A 20,123-nucleotide genomic window follows, 5' to 3' on the forward strand; every position below is an offset into this window, starting at 1 on the left:
TAGAAGTATAACTTTTTCATACGTGGATGGCTTTGAGTGAGTGTTTTTCCTGATTTGAGATTTATCAAGATATTTTTCTTTGATCCTTCAGATTTCTTATGTTTCTATCAAACATCATTTTCTTTATTTATGATTAACATAAGTCAGAGATTTATGATTATAAGTCAGAGACTCTTGGTCAGCTTATTTCTCACACCAAACCTTCTGTCAGGAATCTTATTCTGCTCTCCCCACCTATTCCACCTTCCTCAGGATCCACTTATATCCCTCTTTCCTATTCACGCTCTCTCTTTCTTTACATTTTTTGATCACAATTGTCCATTTTTTGCTCATTTTAAATATATTTTTAACCATTTTCTAAATTCTGTTTTACATGTTTACATTTTTTTGTTTTTGTGAAGCGCCTCGTGATTTTTATCTTGAGAGGCGCTATAGAAATGATATTTTCTTCTTCTTCTTCTTCTTTATTTAGCAAGTTAAAATACATTTTGGACAATAACTTGGCTTAGATGTTGATTGATTTAAAATTACTTAAACAAGATTTCCTTACTAAACGCCGCCTAAAGGCTTTATGTTAGACCCTCCTGCACAGCTAATAAGTAGAAAAATCTCCCATTTAATTTTTATTTCTGCAAAATAAATAAAGTCAAACACAGAATAGAGTAAGTGTTTTTTTACAAACTCCTAACATAACGAAGTAGCTGAATAAAATACAGATGATCCCTTCAACATTTATCCAAAGTCCCCTTCTACAACAGAACCACAGGGTGGTTAGAAATATAATGGAAATCTAATAAAACGCACAAGCAGCTTTTTTCCTAAATACAAAGTAATTACATGAAGTCATTGTCTTGTTTTGAATTGCTCCTGGCTTTTATGGAAGAACACACCATCTGCAGCTCCAGGCTTTCTCTGTTGTGATAAATTATGCAAATAGCTTCAAACATCTAAGTGTGGTACAGTATGTGTGCTGGCCAGCAGAGGGAACTAGCAAACTGAATTCTGCTTAATGATGAGATTATTGTCAACTGTAAACGGAAGCAGCTACTTCCCCATCACTGTGGTTTCAGTTGTTTGACATTGGCTTACTTTGCAACCCGCAAGTTCATAAGGAAAAAAAAACACAGGTCCAGTACGTGCAACTGTTCTGCACACATGCTCACGCAGCCTGCAGACACATTTTAGTTCACTTCATCGAGAGTTCCAAGTTTAATCTCAGATCTAATCTCTCCTCTGACTGACCAACTGGACAACATCTCACCACCACTCTTCTCTGCTCCTCGGCACACAGTGGGAGTGGGAGCACTCAGTCATGACCCCCAACCCCCCACACAAAGCTAGTAGTTCCTCTGCATATGGAAGTGAGGTGGGGGGTGGGTGGACATGAGGAGCTTGTCGACTTCTCATCGTCCCATGGGGTCAGATAAAAGCTTACAGCTCTCCTTCGCAGACCTCCCCCCTCTGCTTCTCTGTACAAGTGGCATAAAACATTTATTTAGTAGAGCAGGTATCCCACACACAAGTGTTTTTACTAACTTTTTTATCATACTTTGTAGAATTACAAAGTAAAAGTAGAGCAGTGGCATGAAAAAACAGCAGTTTTGAAATTTTGGCACAATGAAAGCCCCTCCCTGGTAAAACGGACAACCAGAAACAGCACACAGGTGGCACTTGATCCAATCAAGTCAGGACTTGATATCCAAAACACCCCATCTGATATGGCAACACTTTTTTCTTTTATACGTGGCCCACTACTCTAAGCCCCTCCCACATCAGGGGCCATGAGCCTGGGGGCCTCTGTTTTGTTCTTCCTATAGAAGCCTGGCCGCCATTGTCCCACCACGACCCTGGGGTCAACTGAACTCACCTCGCCTGGCCACGAACCATTCAGATGTGCAGCTTCACATACAGGACAAAAACCTCTCACATGAAGGTCACTTAAAGCAAGGGGGTGGACACACACACACACACACACACACACACACACACACACATGTGCACGTATAAACTGCTATGATTTAGAGACAGAAGCTAATTAGTCTCATGTTGTTTTTTTCGCTGTGCAAGAGTAGCCTGAAGAATGTGATCAGCTACAAAGAGGCGGATTAAAGCGAAGCTCAAGAAACATGAGAGTTGCAGAAGGGTTGCCACACAATGGGTCAAATAGAGAATACAATTATAGAAAGTACTAATGAAGTTATCTCTGACACACTTTTTTCATCAATTCAAACGTATCATGTGCCAAAGGGGAAATTACGTTTTGCTGCAGGAAAAGATTAAGGCCATCTGTGCATTTCAGCTGCAGCTCTTTTATTAAAAACCATCAGGCAAAGCAACAAGTCTAAAAAATAAACTAAAACAAACTCAACCTGTGCTGGATTTCAGAAGCTTTTGTTTGTCTTTTGTTTTCATGCATAAGCCGTTAGACTTCAGCTGAGTTCAGCCTACGTGTCACATGTCCCAAACATTTTCTCATCTGGCGTTCTGGCTGTCGGAGACGAGTGTCCCTTGTGGAGAGGAAGCTCATGGAAGTCGACAGGTTGAAAATGTGCTGCATGATGTGGCTGAAGGAGCATGAAACATGTTTGCCCGCGGGTGGCTCATGCGGCGCCGCAGGAGAGAGACCGAGAGACAATTAAATAAAATCAGTGTTTGCTTTATGTAAATATGTTTTTACACTGGTTCCTTTGAGAGCTTGTAAGTGAAAATGTGATGCCTCTTTGATTTATTTCTAAGTGAGAAAGATGTTTAGTGACTCCTTTAATTTATAATAAACTGTTGCTAAGGTAACCTCTTCATAAGCAGCAGAGCAGCTTTATTACTGCTCATTTCATGATCCTATTTCACTGGGACTAAATTATTCACAAAAATGTGTTTTTATCTATCTATATATTTATGAATGGGTCTCAGAAAGTTAAGTTTAATGATTTTAATCCAATCACAGTTGTAATTTTATACATTTCTGAGACTTCTCAAACAAAATGTTAGCTGGAATGTCACTGTTCAATGTTAGTCCCGCAACTTTGGCAGCTTTTTGCACTAAAGCCACTCAGAGTGCGAAGATGCACCAAAGCATCCATAGGTTTCTATTTAATTTGATCTCCAAATCTTATATTCTAAACAAGAATCATCTTTGTACCTTGTTGTATCTCAGACGTACAAGTTTAAACACCACACCTGAGCCTTCTGCTGCATAGTCCAAGATTTTTTCAGCATGAATTCTACTTTTCATGCAGCAGCTGTTTGTCTGAAGCTTCCTTTCATGTCTGTTGTTGCCTCCCATTAAGTGCGGTTACCATGGTGACCCTCATTATTCACTACCACCGCAACAGTGGCACAGGAGTTAAGTGCTCGCCCTGTAATCGGAAGGTTGCAGGTTCAAACCCCGCTCAGTCTGTTGCTGTCTTTGTGTCCCTGGGCTAGACACTTAACCCACGTTGCCTGCTGATGGTGGTCGGAGGGACCGGTGGCACCAGTGCTCGGCAGCCTCAATTCAATTCAATTCAAAAATACTTTATTAATCCCAGAGGGAAATTGATTGCTGTAGTAGCTCAGAATAATAATAATAATCAAGTCATCAAAGAGTTATTGTATATTACAATGGCTGTTGGCAGGAAGGATCTCCAGTAGCGGTCAGTGTTGCAGCGAAACTGAAGAAGCCTCTGACTGAAGACACTCCTGTTGTCGCCTCTGTTGGTGCGCCCCAGGGCAGCTGTGGCTACATTGTAGCTCATCACTACCAGTGTGTGAATGTGTGAATGACTGATTGTGTTGTAAAGCGCCTTGGGGGGTTCCAGGACCCTAGAAGGTGCTATATCAAATACAAGCCATTTACCGTTGGGACCTTTGTGAACCACTGGAAGTGACCATGATGACCCTAATGACCCACACCCAGTAGCTTTAAGATTTCTTTTTGATCTTGTTTTTTTACCCTTCATATAAATTTTAGGCACTTAGACTATTACAAAGTTAATGCACTTAAAACATTCTTTAGAAATGAGCTATTATTGTTCTTTATGCAGTAAAATGATTTAAACCACAGCATCAAACAAATGTTTAATATCTAAACGAACACTTTAAAACCCCCTAAAATCATTTTGAGAACAGTTCTGAGTTCATAATATATTCATGTGAAAGTGTTTGCAACAAATCAAAAGTCTGAATACCCCTTCAAGTACGTTTCTGTCAGGTCTTAGTAATAAAACACATGCAGCGTTGCTGCTCAAGTCCAGCAGACACCGAGCTGCTGAGTAAATCTGAGGGGATGTCCTGTAATTTCTTTTCTTATTCAAACTTATCTCACCACCTTCTGTTCCATTGTTTTCCTCATTGTCTCACAGAAACAGATTTACAGTTAAATACAACGGTTTTTACTCTGAAACAAGGTCACTGCAGTCATTTAAACTCTTGAGCCAGAATGGAAATGATTCGGCAGGCTTTGGATCCCCGTTTTATTTCAACAAAAGTCACAGAATCCTTGTTTTCATTTCACTTCACGGCAGTTCAGACAAGTTTACACCGAACAGCGGCGGACAAATCAATAAATATTTGGATGAATTTCATCTTCCACCATGAGTTAGTTTAAATTAAATCCACACATCTGAATATTAGTAGCTGGCATAAGGTGACTGAAAAAGAGTCGTTTCTCATAAATAAACTTAGCAAAACCTGTAGTCACACATCTTAGATAGTTGTGAAAACCCTCTCACACGTTAACTGCCAAAACACTTCACACTGTACAGACAAAGCCGTGGAAGGTGTGTCTCGTATGCAACAGCAATCGTTTTAGGAAAAGTAAGTGCGATCCGAGGAGCAAATATTAGACTTTGTAGTAGATGTTGGTAGGACTCTGAGGCATTATCTCCTGAACTATATACACAGGAGCCCCGTATTCACCACTCACACGCTCATAGTGATGGCAGATCATGCTTTCAGAAGACCGTAGTGGGAAGACAGCATCGCTGCGGTCTGAGCCAATGTTGTCACTGCTGATGCTGTCTCGCTTCGGCACAGCCAAAGTGTTAAGAGACACGGCGGTGGGCTGCTGCTGCTGCTGCTGCTGCTGCTGCAGTTCAGGCACGCTGCGGCGCTGATGGCACCTCCACAGCACTACCAGGAGAGTTATGATGACCAAAACGACAATCACGCAGCTGGAGATGACCCACACGAAGAGTCCCGAATCAGAGCTGTCATCGGGTTTTGTTAGTCCAGCTCCTGAGCCCGCGTCTGAAACAGAAAAACACACACGAACATGCGATTAGTTCAATTATCCGTTCCAATTTTCCTGATTTTATTTGGTGGCACTTTTACTTTTGATATTCTTTTCTTTCATGGATGAGTCCTTGGACTTAGACTTGGGTGGTGTGTGTGGGAATCTGGTAGGAGACTCCTTAAGTGTTGAAAGTGGATCAGAAGAGTCTGGAATATAAAGCACAACACATGGGTATTAGCAAGAGAGCATTAACGTCACTGTGCATGGGGCCTAAAGTCAAGCAATGAGTCAAAAACAGACAGACAGTGATGTCACTCCTGTAATTAGTCAGTTTCACATCAGCTTCACAGTTAAAGGGAAGAAACATGCAGATTTAGGTTCAAAGGAAGCAGAGACACACATCTCTATAACTGTGGAGTCACAGAACTTCTGTGGTGAGTCACAACTGGGACTTTCTCTATCGTTCTTTTTTGACTGGAAAAATTATCATTTTCTTTACTTAGTTTCACAAAAGGTATCGCAGAATGGGCTTCTAGGATTTCACCAAGTTATTATTAATATTACTACAAAATATTGGAAAAATTTGTGGTCAAGTTTTGAAAAACGACTAGCATGGGAAGTTTTTCTTCCTCAGAAGGCTCATAAAGTTTTTATTTTGACATCATTGTGTCAAGTCTTCTAGACATTTTTTTAAGTCAAAATGAAGCCAAAGGGAACCACATTAGATTAAATTAAACGGAGGAACCAGAATGAAGTAGATTACTTGGTCTGAGTTCATATGTTTTAGCCACAAACTGACTAAGTCAGGACAGATGGATTTCAGGGTTAGGTTTAGGATCTGACTGCAGTGTTTATGTGGCCAAAATGACCAATAAACAACTTAATCTGTAATTGTTATTAACACACATCACAGATGTGTTTATAATAATGACCTTACTTTATTTTTTTAAGTATATGGTTTATTTTTAAGCACTCCTTTTGGTCATCCCATTATTTTCCTATTTAAAAAGAGGCAACAGAATATTAACAGACATACTATTAGCAGCCTAATGCTAAAAGGTGTTAGCACTGCTAACATAATCTCAGAAGCACACCTTTAGCTAAAGCTTCAGCAAATTTCATTTAAATCTACAATGGCAAATTTGGAAAACTATTTTTTTCATGCCTCAATAATTTAACAGATTTAAATACAAAATGAAAATTTTGAATGAAGTGGTTCTCCTGCATTTGTCCCAAAACTTCTGCCATTAACACGTTGCAGACCGAAAGCAACTATTGGACCATCCGGTTGTCAGTCTCGCCGAACTCCTGCACTTTTATGCTTCCCTGAGTCCTCCATTAATTACACACTCACATTTAGCAACAGAGCACCACTGGTGTGAGAGGTTCTCCCATTCTCACATCAATAATATGAGAACAGGAGAAACAGTCGGCTGCTACCACTTCAACTTTAGGACAAACTACCTGAGTCCCAAAAAGAAAAACACCATTTGAAGTCAAAGACATAAAAATAAGTTTGGATGTATAAAACAGTGACTGGTGTTTAGCACCATCTTGTTTCCTCATGAAATGCGGGTGTCCGGTTCCGGCACAAAACTCAAGGAAGATACTCAAGGGGAGGGGTGAGTTGACCGTGTTTACGTTCAAAACCTAGCTTGTCTAAGCAGCTTTAAAAGTTACCAATCATTTGGCTAATGGTAATAAAACAACTAAATTATTATATTTTACTGTGTAAATATTTAACAATAAAAAAATAATAAATTAAATTGGCAAATGCCACCTGCAATGCTTCGAATCTCCACCAGGTAGAGAATATCTTATATGGAAGGTTTTTGGACGAATGTACAAATCCTGTTGAAGAGGTAGCTCTTAGAAACCTAGAAATAGACCAAACAAAAATGATGTGTGTTTATTTTAAAGGGTTAATTGGAAAGTAAGGATAAAATCAAAACACAGCTGTATGAAACAAGCATATAATGTGGCTGTGAGCATCTTCACAACCAAAAAGATCTATTTAATGAACTCCAAGTTGTAGGATTTGGTAAATTGAGTGCTTTAAGAGCTCAAAATATATATATTACCTCTACATTTGACCAATAGGCTGTGATACTCCATATAAATATAGAATATCAACCTACTTGGTCTTTGTGTGTTTATCAGAAGATTCTATGTTTCTTTGTTTTATTCAGGGATTGTAAACACTTCGTTTTGATTTAAGGAAAGAGTCAGGTTCGTAAAAGTAAGAAATTATTTCCCAAACAATTAAAACATGACAAGTTAACTAATATTTACTGTGATGGATGAATCTAGATGGAGTAGATGTGGTATATGGTGCCTATGTGTGAATGCGATGTTATCAGAACTTCCGTATCTAGGAAAGCTGAGTTCTGGGTGTAAAATAATTTGGTTTGTGTTAAGCTATGAAGTTAATTCTTATCAAAAAGCATAAGACGTAATCACTTTGTGTTCTACCGCACCCTTCGGAGTCCCTCTTCACTGATCTGTAGGTCATCGAGGTCGGATGACCTCTGAGCACCCAGGTCCAGTAGATTGACCACAGCGCCGACTTCTCCAGTCCAGAGATGTCGCCAGGCACACAGGTTGGATGGAACGGTTTGCGTCTAGACTCTTAAGGAGTCGGAACAAAATCAGCTTTGTTCTGCAGGAACTGTTTGCTGTGTCAGCTTTGCAACGACCTTGATGGCGTGTCAAGGCTGCTTCTTAGATAAAGAGACTTTGCTACGGACGGCCGTTTCCGTAGCTTCCTCTAGAACTGATTGCTGAGTGATGAGAGCTGGAACTGGAACTGCAACTGCTGAATCACCAGAGTGATTATGTTTTAATATTCTCATGTTATGATTTGTGTGACCAACCAGAGGTTGACATGTTGAAGAATATTACCAAGACAACCTCAGAAAACGCCTTCTTTCAGATACCGGATGCTCTGATCTTGTCATGGCGTGTGGGCGAGGTGAGCGGAGGCAAGGATCCAAACATGGGTGAAGAATGCAGGTAGGCAGACAGACAGGAACGGTTTACAAAGGCTTTAATATAGAACACGCTAGACATAGAAACACTAATCCAACACAAGACACAAAACTGAAGAGGTTTAGATACAAGAGGGCTGGGAGCTTGGGTGATTGGGAAATGAGAGGCAGGTGGGAGCAATTAACATGGACACATGACTAAACAGCACAGGGAGACAAGACAGGGTGTGACAGTACCCCCCCCCCCCCCCCCTCCTCCTCAAAGGGCGGATTTCAGACGCCCACAGGAACATAGATCAGGGCAGGAGGAGGGGGACCCGGAGGGAGGGCCGAGAGGGACCGGCGGCCCGATGAAGAGGAGGCAGGGACCAGTAGAGTCCGGGGGCCTGCGCCTGGGGCAGAGGAGGCGACAACGGGCTCTTGGGGACCTGCGTCTGTGGCAGAGGAGGAGGCGACTACAGGCTCTTGGGGGCCTGCATCTGTGGCAGAGGAGGCGGTGACAACGGGCTCTTGGGGGCCTGCGTCTGTGGCAGAGGAGGCGGTGACGACGGGCTCTTGGGGGCCTGCGTCTGGGGAAGAGGAGGAGGTGACGACGAGCTCTAGGAGGCCTGCGTCTGGGACAGAGGAGGAGACGAGGATGGACTCTTGGGGGCCCACACCTGATGAGGGCAGGACTGGCGATGACCGGAGGCAGAGACGCCAGAGGAGATGTCCTTGACTTCTGGACTGGAGGCGGCGTCGTCGGCTTCTGGACTGGAGGTGGCGGCGTCGGCCTCTGGGCTGGAGGCGGCGTCGTAGGCCTCTGGGCTGGAGGCGGCGGCATCGACCACTGGACTGGAAAAGGCGTCGACCATGGGACTGGAGACGGCGTCGACCACGGGACTGGAAACGGCGTCTACCACGGGACTGGAGACGGCGTCGACCACGGGACAGGAGACGACGTCGACCACGGGACAGGAGACGGCGTCGACCATGGGACAGGAGACGGCATCGACCACTGGAACGGAGACGGCGGAGACATTGGACTGGAGGGGACGTCGACCTCTGGACACGAGGGAGCGTCGACCTCTGGACAGGAAAGAGCGTCGACCTCTGGACTGGAGAGAGCATCGACCTCTGGACTGGAGAGAGCGTCGACCTCTGGACTGGAGAGAGCGTCGACCTCTGGACTGGAGAGAGCGTCGACCTCTGGACTGGAGAGAGCGTCGACCTCTGGACTGGAGAGAGCGTCGACCTCTGGACTGGAGAGAGCGTCGACCTCTGGACTGGAAAGAGCTTCGACCTCTGGACTGGAGAGAGCGTCGACCTCTGGAGTGGATGAGGCATCGTCCTCTGGAGTGGATGAGGCGTCGACCTCTGGAGTGGATGAGGCGTCGACCTCTGGAGTGGATGAGGCGTCGACCTCTGGAGTGGATGAGGCATCGACCTCTGGAGTGGATGAGGCGCCGACCTCCAGAGTTGATGAGGCGCCAACCTCCAGAGTGGATGAGGTGCTGACCCCTGGAGTGGATGAGGAGTAGACTTCAGAACACGATGAGGCGTCGACTTCAGAACACGAGGAGGCGTCGACTCCAGAACATGAAGAGGCGTCGACTTCAGAACACGAGGAGGCATCGACTTCAAAACACGAGGAGGCGTCGATTTCAGAACACGAGGAGGCATCGACCACAGGGCTGGAAGAGGCATCGACCACAGAGCTAGAAGAGGCGTCGACCACAGGGCTGGAAGAGGCGTCGACCACAGGGCTGGAAGAGGCGTCGACCACAGGACTGGAAGAGGCGTCGACCACAGGACTGGAAGAGGCGTCGACCACAGGACTGGAAGAGGCGTTGACCACAGGACTGGAAGAGGCGTCGGCCACAGGACTGGACGAGGCGTCGGCCACAGGACTGGACGAGGCGTCGACTTCAGGACTGGGGGGCGTCGACCTCCATCGACTTCTGGTCCGGGGTGTCGATTCCTGGTCCGGAGGCGTCGACTTCTGGTCCGGGGGTGTCGATTCCTGGTCTGGAGGCGTCGACTTCTGGTCCATCGACTTCTGGACCGTCAACTTCTGGATCGTCAACTTCTGGACCGGAGGCATCAACTTTTGGTCCGGGGGCGTCGACTTCTGGTCCGGGAGCGTCGACTTCTGGATAGTCGGCTTCGGGACCATCGACTTCTGGACCGTCGACTTCTGGGCCGGAACCGTCAGCTTCTGGGCCGGAACTGTCAGCTTCTTGAGTGGAGGAGGAGTTGCTACAGATGGAACCGCTTGGACGGGCTGGACCAGATGCGGTGTGACCTCCGGGACCATCACGGGAACTGGATGTGGTGCGTCCACTGGGACCACCGCTGGAACAGGATGCGGTGCGACTTCCGGGACCACCACGGGAACAGGATGTGGTGCATCCACCGGGACCACCGCTGAAACAGGATGTGACTGAACTGGTGGTGCTGGAAACTGGGAGAGGAGGGAGGATAGAGTGTCCAGTTGGAGCTCCTGGAGACTGAGGCTCTGATGGAGTTGGGCCAGCTCAGCTCGGAGACCGGCAAGCTCTGCTGGGTGGATTGCAGGCTCGCTCCTCTGGCTCTGAGATGAGGGAGCTGCTGGCTGGACTGAAACCCTCTCCTGGTTGAATCGGGGAGGATAGGGTGTCCAGGTGGGACTCCTGGAGGCTGATGAGCTGACAGATCCGGCCAAGCTCCGCCTGGAGACCTGCGAGCTCTGTCAGCTGGGCTGTGGGCATTGTTCCTCTGCCTGCAGATGACGGAGGCGCGGATTGGACTGGAGACAAGACTGCTGGTCTGACTGGGGGCGGGTCCAAGCAGGTGCGCCGAGCCAGGGCAGCGGCGAGCTCGCGGCTCTGTCCTGGGACACAGGATTGCGGTGGAGCCCAGCATCCTTCCCCACGCCGTGGGCCAGCTCCGGGCAAGCACACAGCCAGTCTGGTGCCCACATAGCTGGTGCAATCTGGAAGCGTCTCCCGGTCCAACCTCTCATCTGGCTCCGGGAGGGTGGAGAGGATCACCGAGGCTGAAGGTCGGTGACGGCGTCTGCGGCGAGGCGAAGCCGGAGGAGGAGAAGCCGGCCGGTTGTCCAAGGAGAGGAACTGGCGCAGGCACTCCCAGGGGAGAATCTCCCCGCTGGATCCTTTACAGGGTTGGATCATTCTGTCACGGAATGTGGGCGAGGTGAGCGGAGGAAAGGATCCAAACGCGGGTGAAGAAGGCAGGTAGGCAGACAGACAGGAACGGTTTACATAGGCTTTAATATAGAACACGCTAGACATAGAAACACTAATCCAACACGAGACACAAAACTGAAGGGGTTTAAATACTAGAGGGCTGGGAGCTTGGGTGATTGGGAAACGAGAGGCAGGTGGGAGCAATTAACATGGACACATGACTAAACAGAACGGGGAGACTAGACAGGGTGTGACAGATCTGGGGTAAAGAAATATCTATGTGCCATGTGTTTGACTTAACTTTACTTTGTCCTTGTGTGAGTGTAGATGGTGATGGCCTTGTCCTATCACATTACTGATCCATCTAAAAAATCAATGTAATCATAACATTCATTTCAAACTTCAGTCATTCAAGCACAGATTAATGAAAGCATTTCATTTATATTATAATTATTATAAGTGACAATAAATTTAACTTATAAGTTTTAAATGTTCACATTATATTTAAGAATTCATTATTTGATTTAGCAACTAATCTGAGTTGTGATGGTTCACTTTATTCAGAGGCATGAAGAATCCTGTAGGACGATAAGGGAAGCTTGAGGCCTTGAGGAGGGAACATCATTGTTGACAATATGTTATCATGTGTTCAGAGCTGCAGAGAGGCTCTGAACCCTAGCTGATAGGATGAAGGCAGGCAGATTAAAAGCAACACATGCAGACTCTTGTCTCCATGTCGACCAGAAGGGTCAAACTGTACTTAAAAACTGACCATTACTGGACATTACAAAGTAAACACTAAACAAGCTGAAATGTTTTTTCTTTAGTCTGGTAAAGACAGCACACTTTAGTAAACATCTCAACATGTTCCAAAATTAGCTGACTTTACTGACTTTTTCAGCGTCGCTTCAGTGCGTGGTCATTAACTCATCACCACCGACCCTAACATGCGTCTCCTCAGAGCACATCTCAGTTTTACAAGGACAATCTGTTAATCCAAATCTGTTACAACTGTCAGCAACTTCCAAACTGGTCCAAACTTAATAACTTAACTTAATAACTCAGCGGAGTTATTAAGATTTTCTCTGGCTTTAAGAGGTTTGTTTACACCACTAATACTCGTAAACACGGCAAGAAATAAGCTGCTTCATCTTCAGCTACGATCAGCCGGAGAAAGCACGAAATGCTTATTTTTCATCTCAGATGCAGGATAAATGAATTATTTATTCAAATAACACTTCACATTTCTTTGGTAAAAAAAACTGAGCGTGTGATGTGAAAACATACAGAAAGGCTGCATGTGTTTAATATCTGATTATATGGATTTAGTGAGAACATTAAAGTTCTTGTTGCAGCATATAAATGAATACATGAATGTTTCTGGGTGAATATTTCTTTATAATCTTTGATGAAAGTAAGTTATAGGAGTATTTTATTAAGCTTTTATGTTGACAAAATATTAAACTGAAATGTTAACTATTCTGGAGTTAATATGGGGGTTTATCGACTGTAAATTCAAATGATCTCATGCACGATAATACTGAAGGTGATAAGCTGCTGGTTTGAATAAAGGATTTAAAATAGTCATTCATGACTCTCCAGAATAGAAGGACATAATCAGATTAAAGGACAACTTAATTCAAAGAGAGATGATATTATTGCATTCCAATTCTGAATGAAACATTGTTCCTTTGGTTGTGTGTGTGTGTGTGTGTGTGTGTGTGTGTGTGTGTGTGTGTGTGTGTGTGTGTGTTCATCCTGCAGCTTTTCCAAAAACAAACACACTGCTTACTTTGGCCGACTCTCAGCACCAGCTTCATGGATTTGGTCCTGCAAACCCCTCCACTGGTGTTATCCAGCCCCTTCAGAGAGCCGGTAGAAGTGGCTGATCATGAGATGGATCAGACAAAAAAAAATGAAAACACATTTATTAGATGACAAAACTTCACCATACGTTGCACAAACTCATGCCCCCATAGGTGCAGCTAATAAACTGCAAACTAATCCAGCTGAATTAACGATTTCCAGCTCTTCACACAGCCTCGGAATATGTAACATATGAAATGAATAAAACATACTACATTCATTTTTAAAAACCCACTCTCGTAGCAGAAACTGGATGTTCATTGAAAGAAGAAGAAGGAAAAAAAGAGGAAAGGAGTGGGATCAACGCACCAGGAACTCTGATTCACCCCTGTCACTCACACACACGCAGACTTGTTAGCAGCATTTAGGTCAGATAACATTTCACAGGCTACAAGCCACGTTGGAATGAAAGCTCCCATCAAATCTGCCTGATGCTGTAAAAGCCTTGTGTGATTTGGGGCATGTAAGCTCTTGGAATCACACTGGCCTGCCAGAGCAAAGTGTGCTGTCAGAGCGTGGCGAGGTGGGCGAGGCTCCGCCGCGGACGGACTTGCTCTCTATCTCATGCATCACTTGCCACTAAGATGCTGGTTTAACCGACAGCGGTCCAATATAACGAGGCCAAGTTTTTCTTCTTCTTCTTTTTGTTTGATTCTCACTCAAACTGACAAAGTGAGAAGGAGCTGAGGATAAGGGCCTCATTTTACCCAGAAAAAAGGCATTTGATAAAAGGAAACACTTGCACTGATTCAAAATCCACCTGTAGGAACCAGCTGTGTGTGTGTTTTTTTTTTAGTTGAGACACATTTATATGCAACAACACATGCATATGTGCAGCCAGTGGTTTCACTAACTCACACGTGATGTAATAGTCCCTCCCTTTGAGGAACTCCAGGCCCCACAGGTTGGGGCTGAACTCCTGAAACTTGAAGGTGAACTTTACATCCTGGTCAGGTTTATCACAGCTCAGCAGGGGCGTGTCCATCTTGTCCACACCGCAGCTCTCCATCTTACTTTTGGACACCAGGTAGACTTTGTAGAACTCCTCTGTCCTGCTGGATGAGGCATCAGTCTTGGGACACACAATGTCCATCTTGTCCCCTATCTGAGGGTAGAGGACCTGCCCCTGGCCAGGAGCAAATCTGTGTGAGAGACAGGAAGTTAAAACAGCTTTTAACATGTGCAAAAGCAGGGCATCATTATAAAACCATTTCCCTTGAATTAATACATCATACAGGAGTGTTTTTAACTTTTAACATCAACAGCAGAAGACCCTCTTTCAACTCATTTAAAGTCGACCAAGTATGAATCAGTAATTATGAGTCAGACACATGTTGAAGTTCAGAAGGGGTGGACAACGGAGCAGCAGAAAAGTTTGCCAAATGAAAAGACTCGTGAGGGACTTTCAAAAACAAAAACCAGTTCAGGAACTCGGTTTGAGACATGTCCAACATGCAGGAAACAAATCCTTGCAGAAAATCCACCTGAGGCTGCAGAATAATTTACATATTGATTTGCAGATTACATGATAGCATCTTTTGAACTGTATCAGTTAGGTGAAGGCACTGGAAGATCATTCTTCTCCTCAGATCAGAGATTTGTTTGATCTCCTTACTTTGCATTGGAGCTGCTCCAGTGGACCGACTCCAGCGTGGCTGCACGACAGGAGCAAACGACGGCCAGGAGGATCACGGCACCGCAGCTCCGCGCGCTTCTCCCCATCACGGGAAACCAACGGCAGGCTCGGTATCATGAAAGGACGCGAGAAAAGCCCAAATTCTGTTTCCTCTGCATGTTTCCGGTGGATCCAGGTGAGCGCGGAGGACACGTACCTGAGAAGAATCCCACCAAGTCACAAGTCTGCCTCTTGTAGTCGAGTGAAGCCTTCCACATTGCGCGTAATTGGCTAGAAAATGGTTCATGTGGCGGAATGCGCGCAGCGAGGACGGAGGTTGAGGTGTTGTAGTCATCAGCTGACTGACCGACCCGCCCACTAAACAACCTCGTGAGTGGGAGAGAACATGCTCACTTCATTCAGGTTTCACTCCCGCTTGTTGTCAACATTTTTATCACCAAAAATTCAGTTACTATCGTTTTTTATTTCATTATTTATGTGGTTATTGTTTTTGTTGTTTCTGTATAAATTAAAATTATAATTGTCAATCCCGCCACTGAAATAGCATTTCCCTCCTTTTGGATTGGATCCGAGCTGCTTTTAATATTTATTTCACAACGCTATTTTTATAACACACAAATCATATTTATTAACCAAAATCTGCTTCATCAAAAACAAAATAACCACAAATGATCAGCTCTGTGTTTTTGTAATCAAGTGACATTTAGAACATGCATGAATGTCATTTTCAAGGAAAGCATTATTAAGCTGACAAACAAGATGGTTTAAATAAGAGAATAGAATGTTGTAGCAAAGGTAGCAAATAAAAATAAATATATTAAAAATGGTACTTCTATGTAAATGTGATTCTGAAAAATCTCAGTTTGATAGGCTAGAGTTTACTGGCAGGATAGACCTAAAGGCTAGGAGAGCAAAACCAAAGTGTTTTAATTGCATTATAAAACAGCCAGATGCAACTAAAACGTATAGTTTAACTGTTACTGGCATTATCCTGTTATACAATAACATAAGTGCAACACAATATTCAGTATGGGTTCTGGAAATCCAATTTTCCTTTTATTTGTTGTTTTTAGTGGTTGAAGGTTACAACAATAGCTTACTGCTGTTGTCTGTTTACCTGTAATCTTATTATTTTTCTATTTCCTTTTCTCTACGTGTATGTCCTGCAAGTGAATTTCACCGCCGTGGGATTAATAACATTCTATTCTATTCTATTCTATAATGCAAAATGGACAGTGGTAAATACATTATAACAGAAATTTGCAAGAATCACAATGACAATTTCAAGATTAAAGCAGTTTTATGACATCTTAGCTCGCCAGTCCTGCTGGATTTAAGCTATTTCTCAAAACTGAGGCCAGTCAGGAACCTATCTAAAAAGGTTAGCATATATTTGTAGCTTTTACAAAGAAAGATGTGTGATAATGGATAGAAAATCCACTTTAGATGCCAACATATTCCAAGCCTCAAAATTTAGAATTATTTTGAAAGTCTTCTTTCCCACTTTGTTTGTTTATTTATTTATTGTTTGTTTGTTTGAATGTTTACTCTAAGTTTCAGTCTGACTTCTTCAACTTAGTGATGGGTAAATCTTGATTCTAAATGTTGGTTTTTTTTTTTATTTTTAAAATATTTCAAGAAAAGTGTGATCGGTGATGGAAACATTGTTTAATATTGTTTGAATTAGAACCACTGACAAAATGTAATCTGAAAAAGAAAAATGAAAGACTTCTTCCTTAGATGTAGCAGAGTGGGTAGTCAGAGCTGCTTGTGCATGGCAACGTTTTTACTCCAGTCAGTCTGAATCTGTTCTTTAGTCGATTCTTACAGAAATTCTGCCGAGTTGTTGCTACAAATGAACATCCAGGCCCTACAGAATTAACTCTTTGATGACAACTCACATTCCTCTAAAGCAGTGGAGAAAACCAGATTTTGCCGTGATTTTCATTACAAAATGATCAATGCCTGAAATGTCTTTGTTGTTCGCATCAGTTGGGGATGGGTGGATTTTCCTTCTAAGCCCCGTCTATTCTCCGTGTAAGCAGTCAAGTCTGTAATCCTCTCATTTTCAGGGAGTCTGGACTAATGACACAGTGGTTTAAAAGATTACACAGGAGCTCTGTCACAAGACTAAAGCAGCACAAACGATGGCCAAACAGCACAGAAATGTCTGCACTTTGATCAGGGCGGGAATGGCCTGCAATGTGTTCAAAAACGATGGCAAAGACTCACAGATCTATAATTCAGATCTCAACATGCATCACACGAGGACAAAGATGAGATGTCTTCTCATGCAAATGCTATCAAGGCTGAAGGTTTCCATCCTTACAAAATCAAACACAAAAGCTTCAGATCTCTGGGATGGACTTTATTGTTTCATTAGTTTAAACATAACTCAAATTTACAGCAAAATATTCTTTCAATCAATCCAACAACAAACCGTTTCCTTCCCTTTTATTTCTACTTTCTATCTGCTGAAGCATTTGAATCATAATCAAGCATAATAAAATTATTTTTAAAAAGATGGCACACACCATGTGGCGTTTACTGACTGATGGGAAATCAAAAACACCCTCAAGTGTCGCTCTGTTTTTAATCTTAATGCATGACTGTTAGAAAAATCCAAACATCAACTCAGTGGAGTGGAGTTTTAGTTACGCCTTCGAGTTAAAGAGTTTTTTTGAGGAATGGCGATGATGATGATGAAATTGATGATGATGATGATGATGACTATGCAGGGCAAGGATCAACAAGTATTTCCACAAAGAAAATGTGTAACATAGTTTGAAACAGTTGTTGAGTCATGTTTCAGAGAATATTTGGACAAAGTTGCACCAAAACATTGATGATGCAAAAGTTGGGACAGAGATTATTTAACCAAATCTTCTGACAATGTCTTATCTGGGAAGTGGAGCCCAGATGAAGCATGAACCTTCCTTGTGGTTCAATCCTGGGACAAAAAAGGCAGTGATATCTGCGGGAAACACTTTGGTCATCAAGAGTGAGGTGATCAACACAAAAAAGTCTAACTGTTTCCTCATTTAATTTGTTATTTTTGACTTAAATTATGCAGTTTTAGAGATCTGTCAAAAAATGTCACAAGTAAAATGTTTTTCCTCATCAGGAACACTCCGGAACCTTCTGAAACTAAAAAAAAAAGAATAAATCAACAAAAAGCATGGTTACTGTCTGCACATCTTTAAATGATGTAAAAACAAGAATAAACTGGTAAAATATTAAACATGGAGTAGAAATCTGATTCTACAACATTCTTGGTCACCTCCACGTCCATCTCACTGTGAGATCTCCCAAAGTAAAGCTAATGCTAACATGTTAGGTGTTGGTTATAGAACAACCCCTATCACGATTAGCATTAACCTCAACCTGGAACTGGGACTGGACTGGAAGGCAGCTGCCACTTCGTCCCTGGAGTTGCTGAAGACTTCCTGCAGGGAGCGACAAACACACTCATTACTGGTTGAGTCAGAGCTCCACTTGGAGAGTTTCAACAGCATCTTCTCATTCACTTCAGAAGCCACAAATTACCGGTAACCAAGACTTTAAGGGGATTTAAATTTCAACTCAGGCAGAATAAAATATGTTTTGATAATAATATTAATAATGACAACCGTTTTAATCCACCTATGTCTAATAAAGGAGAGAGAATGACCTAAAGATTCAACCATTTCTCAATAAATTACTACTTTTACTTACATAATTTTTAATCAAATAGAAATAAATACCCAACAGTGACTAATTCCTCTTTCTGCTTAAAAATTTCCTTCATACAGCAGGTTCAGGAAGCTGCTTTTGTGCCTGCATCAACACAATAGTCTGTGCAATCTATTTGATCTGAGTTAAAACACTTTTCAGTTCCTTTCAGCTGTTTGTATCCGTCTAAATAGAATGTACAGAAGATTAGGAATCCAGACACATGCCTCAGCTCTGAAGTAGCTGTAACTAACTCTCTCTAGAACTTTGTAAGTAGCAGTGGGATACAACCAGTGTTCTCGTATCGACTCTAATCTCAAAATCGAGATGCAAACTGAGCTGAAGTCAGGAAGCATGTCTGCATGTTCCAGCACGTTTGTAATAATGTCATGTAGAGCTACTAACCTGTCTCCGCATCGACAGTAAACTTCCTCTTTCAGGTGCTCTTCTCTTCTGCCGTCTCTCCCCCTCCTTGGTCGGACATGTTTTATATAGTTGTGTGTGACTCATGTAAAATCCCCCTCCACTACTAACAACACACAAAAAAAAATTATCCAACTTTTTTCACTTATACACCTTTGAGTGTGATGTAAATGCTGCCTACAGAAAATAAAACTACAGGTACTTGACTCCTGTTACTGCTACAACCACACAGGCTTTTCACAGATGTGACGACAGCTCGTGGTTTAAATGTTTTTTATCTTGTAGGAGACAGGAAGAAGGACTCAATCCAGAACTGTGACATGTGCAAACAAAATCTCCCTTTCTTAACACCAACATATGAGAATTTTGAGTGTACTACACCCTTATTCATCTCTAAACAGACTCTTTTCACTTGTTTGTCCTTGTATTAGGTTTCAGTGATGCTACTGTGACTAAATAGACGTCCTTTCCTAAATCTAGTTGGGACTGAAGTTTTTCAGGCTAAAATTATGTTTTGTTTGCTTTTTCAAAATGTATATACACAGGTTTGTAGAAATTCATGAATTTTGTAACATTAATTTTGATATTCCTCCTAAATTAACTGGAATCCTGTAAATTGTTGTCAAACACGTAAAGCTGGAGCGCTCCCTTTGGGCTGGGCTTGAGCTTCTGTCTCAAGTGGAGAAGTTGAATTAGCTCAGTGATGGGAGGATGATGGAGTAAGAGATGGATGGGCTGAATGGGGCTTTGTCTACATAATGAAGGTGTTGCGTTACTCTGTAGTGGTGAAAAAGAAGAAGGCAAAGCGCTCAATCTTTGAACTTCACTTAAAGTCATCAGATTTGGATCGTGACCAAAATATCAAGATCCTGAATAGAAATAGTTAAAGTGAGCTTGTGCTGAATGGTTGAGCTCAGCCTTAGAGATAAAGGCAATTGTAGCTTCTCCAACTTTACCCACAATCAGTAAAAAGGGTGATACGAGTCATTCACAGAGTTAAGTATCTGGATCAAACAAATTCTCAGTTTTTACATTTACTTAAACTTCAGGACCTGGTTTGCTATCACAGATCATGTTTAAAACTAGCAAGCACTTATTGCCACTCAACATTCAAAGTGTTT

At 42.9% G+C, this 20,123-nt stretch overlaps 1 protein-coding gene across 2 annotated transcripts; it reads right to left on the bottom strand.

Moving 5' to 3' along the window:
- Positions 1–4,437: 4,437 nt before the first annotated feature.
- LOC107381149 (ephrin-B2a) lies at positions 4,438–15,210 on the bottom strand. Of its 2 annotated transcripts, none has more exons than XM_015952704.3 (5): positions 14,848–15,210; positions 14,091–14,374; positions 13,159–13,251; positions 5,311–5,418; positions 4,438–5,226 (listed from the first exon to the last, which is right to left on the bottom strand). In XM_015952704.3, exons 1-5 carry the CDS (start codon positions 14,952–14,954, stop codon positions 4,820–4,822), a joined length of 999 nt encoding a protein of 332 aa, XP_015808190.3. In that variant the 5' UTR covers positions 14,955–15,210; the 3' UTR covers positions 4,438–4,819. The 2 variants fall into 2 exon arrangements, with proteins under 2 accessions (XP_015808190.3, XP_054588401.2); XM_054732426.2 differs by having other exon boundaries at positions 15,065–15,209.
- Between the last annotated feature and the right edge of the window lie 4,913 nt (positions 15,211–20,123).

Source organism: Nothobranchius furzeri, chromosome 9, assembly GCF_043380555.1.
Source record: "Nothobranchius furzeri strain GRZ-AD chromosome 9, NfurGRZ-RIMD1, whole genome shotgun sequence".
Classification (NCBI taxonomy): domain Eukaryota; kingdom Metazoa; phylum Chordata; class Actinopteri; order Cyprinodontiformes; family Nothobranchiidae; genus Nothobranchius; species Nothobranchius furzeri.